Source organism: Hemibagrus wyckioides, linkage group LG20 (genome assembly GCF_019097595.1).
Source record: "Hemibagrus wyckioides isolate EC202008001 linkage group LG20, SWU_Hwy_1.0, whole genome shotgun sequence".
NCBI classification, from domain to species: domain Eukaryota; kingdom Metazoa; phylum Chordata; class Actinopteri; order Siluriformes; family Bagridae; genus Hemibagrus; species Hemibagrus wyckioides.
Genome location: NC_080729.1, coordinates 19,720,678 through 19,735,419, shown reverse-complemented (window position 1 = coordinate 19,735,419; position 14,742 = coordinate 19,720,678). Strand labels below are relative to the sequence as shown.

The 14,742-nt window shown below is 41.1% G+C and overlaps 1 protein-coding gene across 1 annotated transcript; it reads right to left on the bottom strand.

The window, feature by feature from the left end:
- Positions 1 to 424: 424 nt before the first annotated feature.
- Positions 425 to 14,677, bottom strand: mtf2 (metal response element binding transcription factor 2). Its single transcript, XM_058418648.1, has 15 exons — positions 11,730 to 14,677; positions 10,451 to 10,652; positions 10,053 to 10,134; positions 8,837 to 8,929; positions 8,156 to 8,256; positions 7,840 to 7,988; positions 7,601 to 7,696; positions 6,182 to 6,250; positions 5,954 to 6,077; positions 5,802 to 5,869; positions 5,554 to 5,724; positions 4,612 to 4,714; positions 4,479 to 4,537; positions 4,284 to 4,382; positions 425 to 3,765 (listed from the first exon to the last, which is right to left on the bottom strand). Exons 1-15 carry the CDS (start codon positions 11,732 to 11,734, stop codon positions 3,402 to 3,404), a joined length of 1,785 nt encoding a protein of 594 aa, XP_058274631.1. The 5' UTR covers positions 11,735 to 14,677; the 3' UTR covers positions 425 to 3,401.
- Positions 14,678 to 14,742: the final 65 nt, after the last annotated feature.

Below are 14,742 nucleotides of genomic sequence, written 5' to 3'. Positions count from 1 at the left end.
GTGGGAAAGAGAGGTCACTGAGACAGAGACAGGAGTCAGAGCTGAAGATGTTGAGGTTCTCTTTGGGAGTGACACGGTTGGAAAGGATTAGGAACGAGTCCATCAGAGGGACAGCTCATGTTGGACGTTTGGGGGACAAAGTTAGGGAGGCCAGATTAAGATGGTTTGGACATGTCCAGAGGAGGGAGAGTGAGTATACTGGTAGGAGAATGTTGGACATGGAGCTGCCAGGCAGGAGGCAAAGAGGAAGGACAAAGAGGAGGTATATGGATGTAATAAATGAGGATATGAAGCTAGTGGGTGTAAGTGCTGCGGATGCAGAAGATAGGGATAGGTGGAGAGAGATGATTCGCTGTGGAGACCCCTGAAGGGAAAAGCCGAAAAAAGATGATGATCCAAGAAAGCGACTAAAAATACACACACATTTTAATTTGATGAAATTTATTCTTTGGCTACAGAAAGCCTGCTCAAAAAGCCAGTAAAAAAAAATTTAAAAAAACCAAAGCAAAGCTGTATGAATGTAGAACTGGTACACCGAGTAAGAAACATTTCATACACATCGTTTACTGAAATAAAAGAGGTATCAGTGTTGAGATCGAGGAAAAAAAAGAATAAAATAAAGGTGTGCTGATCGGGTCAGCGCTCAGAGATGAGTGGGTCAAGAACACTTTTTATTTATTTATTTATTTATTTATAAACTCAGGGCATTCGGTATAGAAACAAAAACACGGCCCGAACAGAACAAAACGTCTCAGAAAGTCAGAACTTAATGCTTTACGAGAAACAAAACACTCCGCATTACAGCTACAGATTACACCACCTTTATTAAAGAAAAACTCCACCGTGGGACACAGCGAGGGCGTTTACATCCTGATGGGTTTGATGATTCTGCTGCTAATGTGTTGGTCATGGTGTGTGTGGGGCTCTGATGATGATGATGATCCTTTGTTGCTAGCGAGATGAAGGACAGCACTTCTTTTCTCATGCATCTTTTATTAACCAGTGAACAGTGTAGAGACTTCAGAATGGCGGACTCAAAAACTCCCAGGATTCATTGCGGAATTCTGACTCAGATAGCTGAAGCTGACCAGAAAACACGGATGAGGAGGAGGAGAGAGCCAGACCAGACTAAAACATTAAAGCCCCGCTGCATCGCTCTCTCTTAACTAGAGATGAAATAAAAGCGAAAGCCGATTGCACTGCTATCAGCACAGCACTGTGGGTAATAAGGGAAAGACGAAGATGTCTCAGGGTTGCATTACTAAACAAAAAACTAAAAATCTTGGATGCAGCTGAAGCTTGGGTGTTGAGTATAAAGAAGGAAGGTGTTCAGGGTGGAGTTTTCCTTTAAGACGTCCATCATACGTGCGCCGAAACCACGGGTTCAGACCCGAACGTTTTCTCCTCACGCTCGTACGCTGAAGTAGAAATCATCCTGAACAGTTTTTTCTTTCTTCCCGAAGCAATAAATAGCACCGAGACCTTTAAAAACAAAACAAAACTAAAACTAAAAAAAAAGCCTGAGAGATCATAAGAAAAAAAAAATATTGCTGTTTTATTTTCCTGAAGCAGATGAACGAAAAAACAAGACACAAAAAATAGAAATGAAAAAAAGTCACTTTTGAAAAAGGAGTTTGCATAGGAACGAAAAAAAAACAAATGCCGCAGGAAAGGGAAAAGGCGCTAAAATAAAGATCCTTGAGCTTCTGATAGTGTGCATACTTTACATCTGACAACGCGAAGTCCAGGAACATCCTCACCTCTGACGCTTCCCCGTGTGGACGTGGGAAACGTCACTCAACGTAACCGAGTCCGTATGACACATGGGGTAGGTTTTGTCTGAGGACTCTCAGTGTGACAATAAATGACAAGAGAGAGAGAGAGAGAGAGGGAGAGGGAGGGAGAGAGAGAGAGAGAGAGGGTAAAAGAGGGGGAGAAAGAGAAGGGGAGAAAGAGAGGGAGGGGGGCAGACAGAGTTGGGAGAGAGGGAGAGAGAGAGAGAAAGAAAGGGGGGGTGAAAGAGAGATGGGGAAAGAGAAAAAGAGAGGGGGGGTACAAAAAAAAACCAATGGACCTCAGTAACCACGCCTGCAATCTAAAACTCCGCCTCCTCAAAATTAATGCCATTGATAGCTTAAAACAAAGAATGGGTCTTGGAGAATTTCTGTCTGAAGGTCACCTGGATAAAACAGGACGAGGAACTAATGTGCAATGCAAGGTGAGTGGAATTTATAGAAAATGTGCACTTTAAGAGAAGAAAGGAAAAAGAAAAAAGTGCCCTATTGAACTGAAAGCTGTTCTCTTGTACAGGAAAAAATTATTTTTAAAAAAAAAAAAGAAAAAAAAAATAGAAACACATTAAAAAAAAAAACAAACAAACAAAAAAAAAAACACACCACCAAACAATACTTTAAATCTGCAGCAGCATACAGCATTGGATTTTTATTTATTTATTTATTTTTGGGGTGCCTGCACATCAGGAGCACGGCGGGGACACGTGGGGTTCCCCCCGCATTAAATAAAAAATTTTTTCCCCCCCGAACACGCCCACTTCCACTAACAGAACAGAACAGACCAGTAACGGAACATTTCTTGTCATCAGCCAGAATGACTTGAAAGAGCTAAAAAGTCTCGAACTGAAAGACTCAGGGGTTTTGTTTTGGTTTATTTCGGTGTCTCACAATTTTTAGTTTCGATGTAAAAAGGAAGAACCGCGTTTGTTGTGCTAACTCACAAGGCATTTAGAGACGTTACGAAGAAAAATAAAGACATGGAAGGAAGAAGTGGAGATCTCAGAGTTAAGTCGAAGCAGTACTGATCTGATGACGTAGCTAGTATGGAGCTGAGGTTTAGTATTCGATCAAAACGGCAAATTTTCACGCCAATTAGCGCACTATTTACTTTGTGTTCAACTCAGAAAAAAAAACCCAACAAGAAATAAACTACAAACGACGCAACAAGCGTCCGGATTCTGCCGTGACGTGTGTTTACAGTTAGAGCAGGTTTGGAGTTGGAGGCATGACAGGAAGTAGGCGAGGACGTGTCGAAACGCCGCACGTGTCTGATGCGCGGCCCCGTGTGACATCTATAACCTACAAGGCAGTTTTTTTTTGTTTTGTTTTTTGTTTAAAACGTAATGGTAAGAGGCACAGTTTAATCGCTCTCGCAGAACGACACGAATGTTAGTAAAGAAGCTGAAGAGTGTGAAACTGAATGGCACATTGTGTGTGTGCGCGCTCTGGAGACCCTCCTGCTCCACTGTTCACTTACATTCCAGAAAAAAGCAAACACTTCTTACCTCACCATACCAAACAGCATAGTTCTGAAGTGTGTATGTATGTGTGTGTGTGTGTGTGTGTGTGCGCGTGTATATATATATATATGTGTGTGTATGTGGGGGTTCAGGATGCGGTGACACCCTCCCACTCCACCAGGTACTGCACTTTGCCGTCGTCGGTGACACGGCGCGCCAGGACGCGGTACTTCTCTCCACATGCCATGCGTCCGGCTGCGCCGAAGTAGCTGCTGATGGAGCTCCTGAGGAGGCTGAGCTGAGCGCTCGAGTCCAGGCCCTGGGTTATGGGGGTAGGGGGGAAGCGTGAGAGCGATGCAGGCGGGGACGTGGGCGTGGGTGCGGGCGTGGGCTCGGGCTGTGGAGGCGGAGGAGGAATCTCGGGGTTGGGGGGCTGCAGCGCTCGTCTCGGACGTCCTCGACCCCTCTTCACCGGGGGCTGAGGCACCAGAGTCCTGCTGGAGCTGCTAAGACTAACACACACACACACAACCCAGCATGGTGAGAAAGATGCAACAAACGCGGTCGTGTCATACTGCGTTTTATTCCTTTTATGCCACAGCTATTTGCTGATGCGAACGGCTAATGCTTTTTTTTTTAATCCATTTAGGGCTACAATTAACCTTTATAAACAGTCGACCCCAAAGCAGCCTTTCTTTTATTCTCTTTATCTTGACATCAATTAGACACATACACACACACGCAACTCCCTTTTCCTGAAAATGTAGGAAACTGTTACAGAAAACTTCACGCACCAGTCAACAAAACAAGATCTGATTGGTCTGATTTCTGAGTGATCAGGTGCTGTAAAGCCATATTTGCTTATATACGACATTTTTATCTCACCATCAGGATCCAGTTCATTCAGGTTCAGGTTCAATCCTAACACTCAAACTCAGAACGTTCCAGATCCTTCACCAGAGGGTGTGACTATTTTACCATGTAATTTTTTTTGGCAGATTTTAAACCAGAGGGATGAATGGATCAGTACCTGGATACAATAGTTGAGGTAGTTTCGCTCATAGTGGTGGCACTAACGGAGTCGGCGTCTGAGGTACTCGATGATGGCGCAGACTTTTCAGCTTTGACGCTGCTCGAGGAAACAAGTGTGACATGGTTTTGCGTTACGGTGACATTGAGTACAGTGATATCATTTCATCTCCAAGCCAGAAAAAAAAAACCCTACCTTTTAGATGTGGTCACGTCCAGCGAGTTGTTCTCTGCAGTTGGGAACTTCATGTGATTCTGCAGGAGGGAAAAAAACGTGAAGAGAAAACAAAGCACTCAGTACGCAAGTCTTTAACGTTGTGGATGCTCACCTGTGCCAGAAGCTCTTCTGATCGTCTCAGCTTGGCCAGCGTCTCCAACGAGTGCGAGCGATGCTTCCTCTTCCCTTTCTTCACCACTCCGTTGGTGACCATGCTGAACAAAACAACATTCTCTCAGAGCTCTGGGGTTATAGGAACGAACAGAGGAGCTCGAGATGGACGTCAATAATGAAATCTTAGACTGGTGCTGTTATAGTAAATCTATACTACATTGCCAGAAGTTTTGGGACACCCTCCCAAATCATTGAGTTCAGGTGTTGTTTTCCAGGGGTTGGGCTCGGCCCCTTAGTTCCAGTGAAAGGAACTCTTAATGCTTCAGCTTCATACCAAGACATTTTGGATGATTTCATGCTCTTTGTGGGAACAGTTTGAGGATGACCCCTTCCTGTTCCAACATGACTGCACACCAGTGACCAAAGCAAGGTCCATAAAGACATGGATGAGTGAGTTTGGTGTGGAGGAACTTGACTGGCCTGCACAGAGTCCTGACCTCAACCCCATAGAACACCTTTGGGATGAATTAGAGCGGAGACTTCTCGTCATCACAACATCAGTGCCTAACCTCACAAATGCGCTTCTTCTAGTGGAACGGTCAAAAATTCCCATAAACACACTCCTAAACCTTGTGGAAAGCCTGACCAGAAGAGTTGAGGCTGTTATAGCTGCAAAGGGCGGGACAACTCCATATTACATTCATGTGCATGGAAAGGCTCTAATTCATCCCAAAGGTGTTCTATGGGGTTGAGGTCAGGACTCTGTGCAGGCCAGTGTGTAGTCATGATGGAATAGAAAGGGGTCATAGTTACATAACCAGCTGTCAATTAGAACAGGGTGGAAGGGGTGGGTGTGGCTAGCAGGACAAGCCACACCCACAGAACCCAATCGACTTGTCACTTGGTAGTATAAATCATATGGTAGGATGATGATGTTTACCTGTTTGGATGAGGCGGCTTCATGGACTTCCTGCCCTTAATCTTAATCTCATGTGAGGCTTTTTCCTGTTCCCGGTCCGAGGGAGATTCTGAGTTCTGCGGGCCCGGAGGGAATCGGATCCGTAACCCAAACAGATGTTTCTTCTTCTTGATCTCCTTCCCAGACATAAACCTGAAAGCCAACACCTTGTGTTTATAACAGGTTTATATACTGTATATAAATGATATAAATCCCGTGTACGGACTCACATGGTCGGGTTGTTATTAAGTGCATCCAGAATTCTTTCGTAGCGCTCCGATTTGGGGACGTCTGTGAGCTGGAGAGAGAGAGAGACTAGAGGTGAACAGATCAGATGATATATTATATTATAGCATATCATTCCAAAAGTGATGAGACGGACCTCTCCGAGCTGAAGCCTGTCCCAGTTCTCGTTAATAAAGGCCATGAGCTCGAGTTCCGAGTCGAAGTATTTCTTTTTGTGAATAACGCTCAGATTGTAGAGGCTTAGGTGTGCAACATCTACCCTGTAAATAAACAAAGAGGGGAAATTATTTATAAAAAAGCAGTCTAACATTTATCATTTAAAAGCAGATTTAATGCAGATAAAAACTCCAGAGCTGAAACTCACCATCTCAGAGGCAGTCGTTTGAGGTACTCTGGTCCACTACTGCAAACTGAACAAATAAACTGATAAAACCTGCATGGGAAGAAAAAACAAACAAAATAAAAAACATAAGGTTTAGGTTTGCACGTGACCCCCCCCCCCAAAGAAATGTTCCTTTTTAAATCTTTTTATATTATTGTCCTTTTTATGATATTTTTTAAAGTATTAGTATCAAATTTATTTTTTTTTTATTTTCAACTATTTTTATTTCATTATTATTATTATTAACAAACTTTTGCTTCATTGCTTGACTTTGTAAATCAATTAAAATATTTTTTTTTTATCAATTTTACATGATTAAAATGTGCTTTCTAAATAAAATATATATTTATACATCTATTTATTTTATTACATTTTGGCCATCTTTTATTCTTGTTTTTAGTTTCAGGTGTTACTTCATGCTGTATATAATATGTGAATGTGTATACACACAGATTCAGAATGTTTTTACTTTCTACATTCAATTCTATTTCAATTCAATTTATTTGTATAAAGCTTTGTATAGAACAATGCACATTGTCTTAAAGCAGCTTTACAAAAGTATAGAAATATAGAATAAAAATTATAAAAATTAAGTTAACATTTTATCCATAATGGGAAGCCTGAGGTGACAGTGGTGAGGAAAAACTCCCTGAGATGATCTGAGGAAGAAACTTTGAGAGGAACCAGGCTCAGAAGGGAACCTCACCCTCATTTGGTTGAAAGGAAATAATGTAAATGTTGATAATGTCCTTTGTACAACTGATTACAGTCACATGGTGGAATTGTGTGACCAAGAGCTTCAGAGGAACGATCGATCGATCGATCGATAGATAGATAGATACCAATCCACCATAACATTATGACTGGGTGCCAGGTGACATGAATAAGACTGCATATCTCTTCATCATGGCACCTGTTAGTGGGTGGGATATATTAGGCAGCAAGTGAACATTGTGTCCTCAAAGTTGATGTTAGAAGCAGGAAAAATGGACAAGTGTAAGGATTTGAGCGAGTTTGACGAAGGACCAAATAGTGATGGCTAGACCACTGGATCAGAGCATCTTCAAAACATAGTAGCTCTTGTGGAGTGTTCCTGGCCTGCAGTGGTCAGTATCTATCAAAAGTATCCTTTAAGTCCTGTAACTTGAGAGGTGGGGCCCATGGAGGCCAACTTACAGGACTTAAAGGATCTGCTGCTAACATCTTGGTACACAGCACACCTTCAGGGATCTAGTGGAGTCCATGCCTCGATGGGTCAGGGCTGTTTTGGCAGCAAAAAGGAGGGGGACCAACACAATATTAGGCAGGTGATCATAATGTTATGGCTGACTGGTGTATAGATAGAGAGATAGAATTTTTTTTCCTTTACCTTCCTGTATAGTTCTATTCGGTTTTGTTTACCTGTCTCCGTTGAGCATGGGTTTCTGTAAACACTGAATGCACGCTTCGTGAAACCACTGCTTACATCTGTTACACTGCAGCATTTTCAGATACCACCTGAGGACCAGAACCAGAACACACTGTCCGTCATGAACCAGAACAAAAACATGGCTTTTCTGTGCAACGTAGATTTTATGGTAGCAGTTTGGGGAAGAACCACACACGTGTGTGTGTGTGTGTGTGTGTGTGTGTGGACTCACTCTCCAGGCCCTCCACAGTAGCAGTAGCACTGCTGGATGTTGGTTTTATGGCCCTGGTCCCACACCAACTCCTCCAGGGAATACGGCAGCGACTGCTTCATCTCCTGCAGCGCTTTGGCGTTCGGCCCTTTCTTCAGCGCACCACCTCTCTAAAATCACAAAGAATCAACAAACCTACAAATTCCTTACTTTATTATTGTAAAAGACCTTTTTATCTTCGTTTTACAGGTGAATTACACCTTCCATGGACACACATCATGGATAAACCCGGGGCAGCATTAGTAGCAAAAATAAAAAATAAAAAATGGCGGCAAACCTTTGTCGTCGTGGCGAACACACACTCTCGGCAGAGCCATTTATCGTCCGACGCAATCACACTGGCATCGATGACCGGTGCATGGCAGAGCTGGTGGTATCCTGTAAATAGTGTAAATATAAATATAAATATAATATAAATATAAATATATAAAATTCAAATTCAACAAGTAAAATTTGTTCCATTTATATTTCAACTTCAAGGATCTGTTGCTAACATCTTGGTGCCAGATACCACAGCACACCTTCAGGGATCTAGTGGAGTACATGTCTCGACAGGTCAGGGCTGTTTTGGCACCAAAAGGGGGACCAGCACAATATTACGCAGGTGGTCATAATGTTATGGCTGATTGGTGTGCACTGAATGGGATTCCAATGAAAGGAGATTTGACAGAGGTAGCTAAGTGATTTTGATGACTTATATGTAGTTTATTCACATCGAGAGGGAAAACTAAGAGATTTTAGTGAAGGGAAGACGTTATAGCTGCTAGGTTTCTGGGAGGTTCCACATTAAATTTAACAACAGCTGTGGCACAAGAGGAACAAAAACCAGTCCATTTTGGAGACATGCTCATGTCCCAGGTCCCTGTGTGACACTTCTTTGGTACCAATACACACACACACACGATAAAGGGATCAACACTCTGTGTGTGATGCAGTCGGACCCGGTGTGTACCCGTACCTTGTCCACATTTGTCACAGATGACTATTTCATTGGGCGGTTCTGAGCTTTCATTCTGGCATATGGTGCAGAGCATTTCCCCTCCACTGTCCCCTGTAACACACACACACAAAATCATCATCATCATCATCATCATCACACATTGCCTCATTGAATGCACATTATTCCAATGTTTCATTTTTCAACTTGTGATCAGATTGAACACAATCATTTAGGATCCAGATAATAAAATGATTACATTTCTTCATCAACATTAAACTAATCAGCCACTCTACAATTCTGCAATCTCTGTGATCTTCAGATTTTTCAAAATGACCACGGGTTTTCAGCCAAAGCAGTCTTTATTCACATGTGGAACATGACTACAGAGAAAGTCATTATATACACTATATTCCCAAAAGTTTTGGAACGTCTGCCTTTACATACACATAAACTTTAATGACATCCCATTACTAATCTGTAGGGTTCTATACAGAGTTGGCCCACCCTTTTGCAGCTATAACAGCTTCAACTCTTCTGGGAAGGCTTTCCACAAGGTTTAGGAGTGTGTTTATGGGAATTTTTGACCATTCCTCTAGAAGAAGTGCATTTGTGAGGTCAGGCACTGATGTTGGACGAGAAGGTCTGGCTCTCAGTCTCCTCTCTAATTCATCCCAAAGGTGTTCTATAGGGTTGAGGTCAGGACTCAAGGACACTTGTACACTGGTGCGCAGTCATGCTCGACATTCCAGGGAACACGTCTCCACTGCTCTAGAGTCCAGTGCTTTACACCACTGCATCCGGTGCTTTGCATTGCATGCGCTGACCCCGCTCTGTGATTTTACCTGGCCTACCACTTCGTCCACACTGGAATTCACCAAGCTCGTGAGAGTGATCCATTCATTCACAAATGTTCGCAGAAGCAGTCTGCATGCCTAGGTGCTTCATTCTGTACATCTGAGTTCAATGATTTGGAGGGGTGTCCCAAAACTTTTGGCAACATAGTGTATGTATCGTATTTGGGTGGAGTGCTCAAGCATTTTTTTGCTGCAACAATCACCAAAAACATCCTGGATATAACGATTTAAAATATAAACATTCCATGATCCGACACGGCAGAGGTACAAGCCGGGACAGGGCTTAAGAGGAAATGTGGGTGGAGCTATGAAACAACCAATCAGATGTCTCGGGCAAGTTTGTGTACGTGATAGGATAGTTAACCAGGAAAGCCTTTTACCTGTCTGAATGTCCTTCCAAAGAACCCAAGATTTCGACTGGTCTTCAAAAACCACAAAACAGCAGTGCTTTTGTTTGTTTATCTGCAGAAGGAAACACATCACACGGCTCTGTGAGCATGGGCAGAAACGTCAGAAAAGCATTAAACTAACGAAGAACAATAGCTGAAGAGGATTTATGAAGAATATCAGCAGATTAAGGACTGCTAGGAAAGATCTGTGGGACAGTGATGGGCGAGGAGCATTCTGTGTTCTAAATTTTATAATAAAGGGAAATAATGGTGTGATGAAGCGTTCGAGTTACTGTTACCATGACATTTTCAAAATATCAGGACGTCCTGTAAGCGCATTTCTTTTGTCACTGCGTTTGTTTTGAACGCTTTGAGTCTGCGTCAGATACCTTCGTGATTGTCCCCAGATAAAACAGGCCATCGGACCAGCGAGCTAGAACATCCTGGCCCTCCTCGAACTTGTTTGCGAGTTTCTCCGTGTCGCCCTGCCCATTTCTGAGCGAGAGTTTGGACAAGGACACGGGAGACTCGTCTTGGCGGTGGGACGGAGACTTGCGATGGGAGCTGGAACTGTTTACACACGTTGAGTCTCTGCAAAGGGGAAAAAGAATAATAATAATAATAAAATGAAATAAATAAATATACAAGACCTTGAATCACAGAGTATTTAATAAACAGGTACAAAAGCAACAGTGAAAAGGAATTATAATATAATTAAAATTAATTAATTAGAATTATTATTGTACATGCAGATGAGGTACAACAGAACACAAAAAAATATAAAACTAATAAAAAAAATTTTTTATATAAATTTAGCACTTTTTGCATTGAAAACTTATGTAAACATGTGATTTATAATTTATTTTATTTTCATTTTTTTTAATATTTGGATGAACATCCAGCTAATTTGTCTGCAAAAATATATATAATATTTTTAAATTAAATAAAACATACAAAATTAAAATAAATGAAGAGTAATATATTGTTTAAAAAAAAGTATACAGAAATCTTATTGCTGTATTGCTATTTTTGCCAAAATAAATCTACAGAAAAAGTGAAGACGCCTCGACGCAGGACATCACAAACAGCTGACGAACATTTTCTGCTAAAATAAATAAATTGTGTCATTTATAATATTTTATAAATGTTGATTAATTGAACGTGAATCTAGATATCTCCGTCTCATTAAATATACACTAATTATAACCAGAAATAATCAGTGTACATATTTAGAGAAAGATTAGACAGAAACGCAGAATAAAAAACAGGGCAATTGTGCAGATGTGTAGAAAATATATATATAAATTCTTATTTATAAATTATTTTGTTAAATGCATATAATAAATCAATAATAGACATTTTCATTGTTTGAGAAGACAAAGGATGTACTAAAATATAAAGCTAAAATTTCATGTTATTGTTTGTGAGAAGAAAAATAATTAAAAAAAACATTTTTTCAATTTATGTAAAAATATTACAAATTTTCGTATAGTAGTGTAAAGAGTCTAATGGGACATTTTCGGTGTAAAATGTGTGTGTTTTGGGGTTTTGTAAAATTTATTTTTAAGAAGGAAACACCACCTCTATATCCCCCACACACACACACACACACACACACACACACACACACACACACACACACACTCCCCCATTCAAATCTACTGTTACCTCATTCGGCCACTTCCCGCGCTTAAAACGATGCATATACCGGAAAAACCATTAAACCGACAGGGTTTGTCAGCTTCTTCACTCCCGCCGGGTTTCTCTCACCGACTCGCGGCTCCTTACGGATTTTCAAAATACACCAAACGAGTGTTTTTCTCTCTTCAGCCTCGCCATTTTGGTTTCCCGCTGAGACGCGATGCATTGTGGGAAAGCACGAACCTTCCGCGGCGCTCTTCGTTTTTTTTTTTTTGTTGTTTCAGCACCCGTTTTCGGATACGAGGGAAGAAAAGAAGACACGCCCCCCTTCTTGCGCGGCCCGTGCTCAAATCCGCACGCTGTGATTGGTCACCGTTCTTTCGCTCGCGAAGAAGTTCTGCTCGGGGATTGGTCAGTCTGGAAGAAGAAGAAGAAGAAAAAAAACGCTCGCGCAAGAAATTGTTTATATAAAGTCGGTTCGGGTCGTTAGCCTTTAGCATTCTGAGAAGTGACAGGAAACACGAACAGAAAGAAATAAGATTTAAAGGCGCAATACTCAATGTTTTTTTTTTTTTTACTTTCACTGTTACAAATAGTGTTGGAAATGATTTAGAAATGATTTTAAACAGTTTTCTCAATAAACAAATTTGGAAACCTGTTTGTATTTGGTTTGGCCTCATTTTATAGACACGCCCACAACCCCATCTTCACATGTATAATCATATAATTCTCCTCATAATGATTTCTGAGGAAAATTGTGTGATTATACAGCCGTGACACCTGGGGCAGTGGTAGTTCAAGTGGTTAAGGCTCTGGGTTAAGGAACAGGGTTCGAGACCCAGCACCACCAAGTTCTACTGCTGGGCAATTGAGCAAAGACCCTTAACCCTCACTGCTCCAGAGGGGCTGTGTCATAGCTGCCCCTGCACTCTGACCTCAACTTCCTCACCTGCGAAGAAAAGAATTCCACTGTGCCATAACGCATGTGTGGCGATAATAAAGACTCCGTGCCTTCAGTTCTTCTTCTTTAAATCTAGTTAGCATGCTAACTCATGGGGTGGTTGCAGCTCAAGTGGTTAAGGCTCCGGGGTGTTGATCGTTGATGGTTCAAGCCCCAGCACCGCCAAGCTGCCACCTTTTGGCCCTTGAGCAAGGACCTCAACCTATCCTGCTCCAGGGTCGCTGTGTCATGGCTGACCCTGCACTCTGACCCCAACCCCCAAGGATGTCAAGAAAGAATTTCACTGTGAAGAAATGTTTATGTGACAAACAAAGACTACTTAACTCAAGGTGAACCACATCAGTAGGAATGGTGGAATGCTCCATGAGCAAAAGACATTCAAATCTCATGCGACTTTTTAGTTTTATTCATAACAGCTTTTCAAGTCTATTAGCTCACACAGAATTGTGAAATCTGTTATCAATCTACAGTGGATAACCTTTACCTGGATATTAAAGCTAGCATAAATGACCATGGTGTTTATATTGAAGGGCTTTCCAACACACAGCACTGTTCGTCTTTTTAGTACGAAGTTATAGAAGGGTAACGATTTATAATCTCTCTATCCGGTGCATCCCAGATGAGGATGTTACCCTTTTTTGGTTCCTCTCAAGGTTTTTTCCCCCCTCATGTTGTGAACTAACTAGCTAGTTATTGAATACACAGATTTTTCCCATCACATGGATGCTCATTATGGACACAGCAGGATTGACTTCAGTTCAGAATTAATCCTAGCTGGTTAATTCTTCTGTTTTCAGTTAAAATGGCTTGTCACAGAGGTCACTTTCAAGATTGAGTTCTGTTGTAAAGACAATGACCTGGTTTGTTGTTTTTAACTTAGAGTCGAGGTGATGGTTCAGGTTTTGATGGCAATATGGGATTGTATGCCCCCTATTTATTTGCACGTTCCTCTGTGGTGTGAAACACTTCAGGATTTGATATTATTGCAGTTTGCTCAACTTTGGTGTAGCAGAAATAACTCTGATCCATCACACCATTTTGTCCTTGATTATTTTCCTATAAAAGCGCACCACTGTTGTGAACACATATCTACTCATCAGTAGACTTGTTGATTGAGGTTTTGACTGTTAGATTTTTCCCCTTTTTTTAAACTCTGGTTTGGTTTTCATTCCTTTTTTTTTTTTTTTTTACAGAAACATGAAACATGAAACAATAAATGCAAATTTAAGGGGATTTTCTGGTAGGTTGTCCTTGTAGAAAACAGGTGAAAAAATCGGTTTAGTCTACATTAATATGTAAATCCTCAGGTTTTCAGAAACGTAGGGGATTTTTAAAAAAATTCTGATACATTAATAAAGCAAAAAATATGCGTCTTAATTATACACTTGCTTTGAAAAATTCACTTTCCCCCTCAAAGAAAAGAGCTTGCTTGTTGCCGACTTAAAGCGCGAACTGTCGTAAAATATAGCGCGATTATATTCACGTAGCTTCTGTAATATAACCGATACATCATTATACCACAAGCAGTTGTTGCCTTAAAAATATTCTTGCTATGCAAATTTTGCACCCCCTGCCAACTTTAAGCGCGAAGTGTAAACAATTTTTCTTTTATTTACAACAAGGTGTGATTATATTCACATCGCTTATGTAATATAACGATATATTATTATACAACAACCAGTTTTTTTTTTGCCTTAAAAGTATTCTTGCTGTGCAAATTTAGCTCCCCCCTCCTCCTCACAGAGCGTGTTTGCTGCCGGCTTCAAGCGCGAACTGTCGTAAAATATAGTGCGATTATATTCACGTAGCTTCTGTCATATAACCGATATATCATTATACCACGATCAGTTGCTGCCTTAAAAATATTCTCGCTATGCAAATTTTGCACCCTCCCTGCCGACTCCCTGCCGAAATGTCGTAAAATAGATCACCGTCTTTATTTTTTTCTTTTTATTTACAACAAGATGTGATTATATTCACACATCTTATGTAATACAACGATATATTATTATACCACAACCTGTTTTTGCCTTTAAAATGTTCTTGCAATGCAAATTTTGCCCCCCGCAGAGCGAGTTT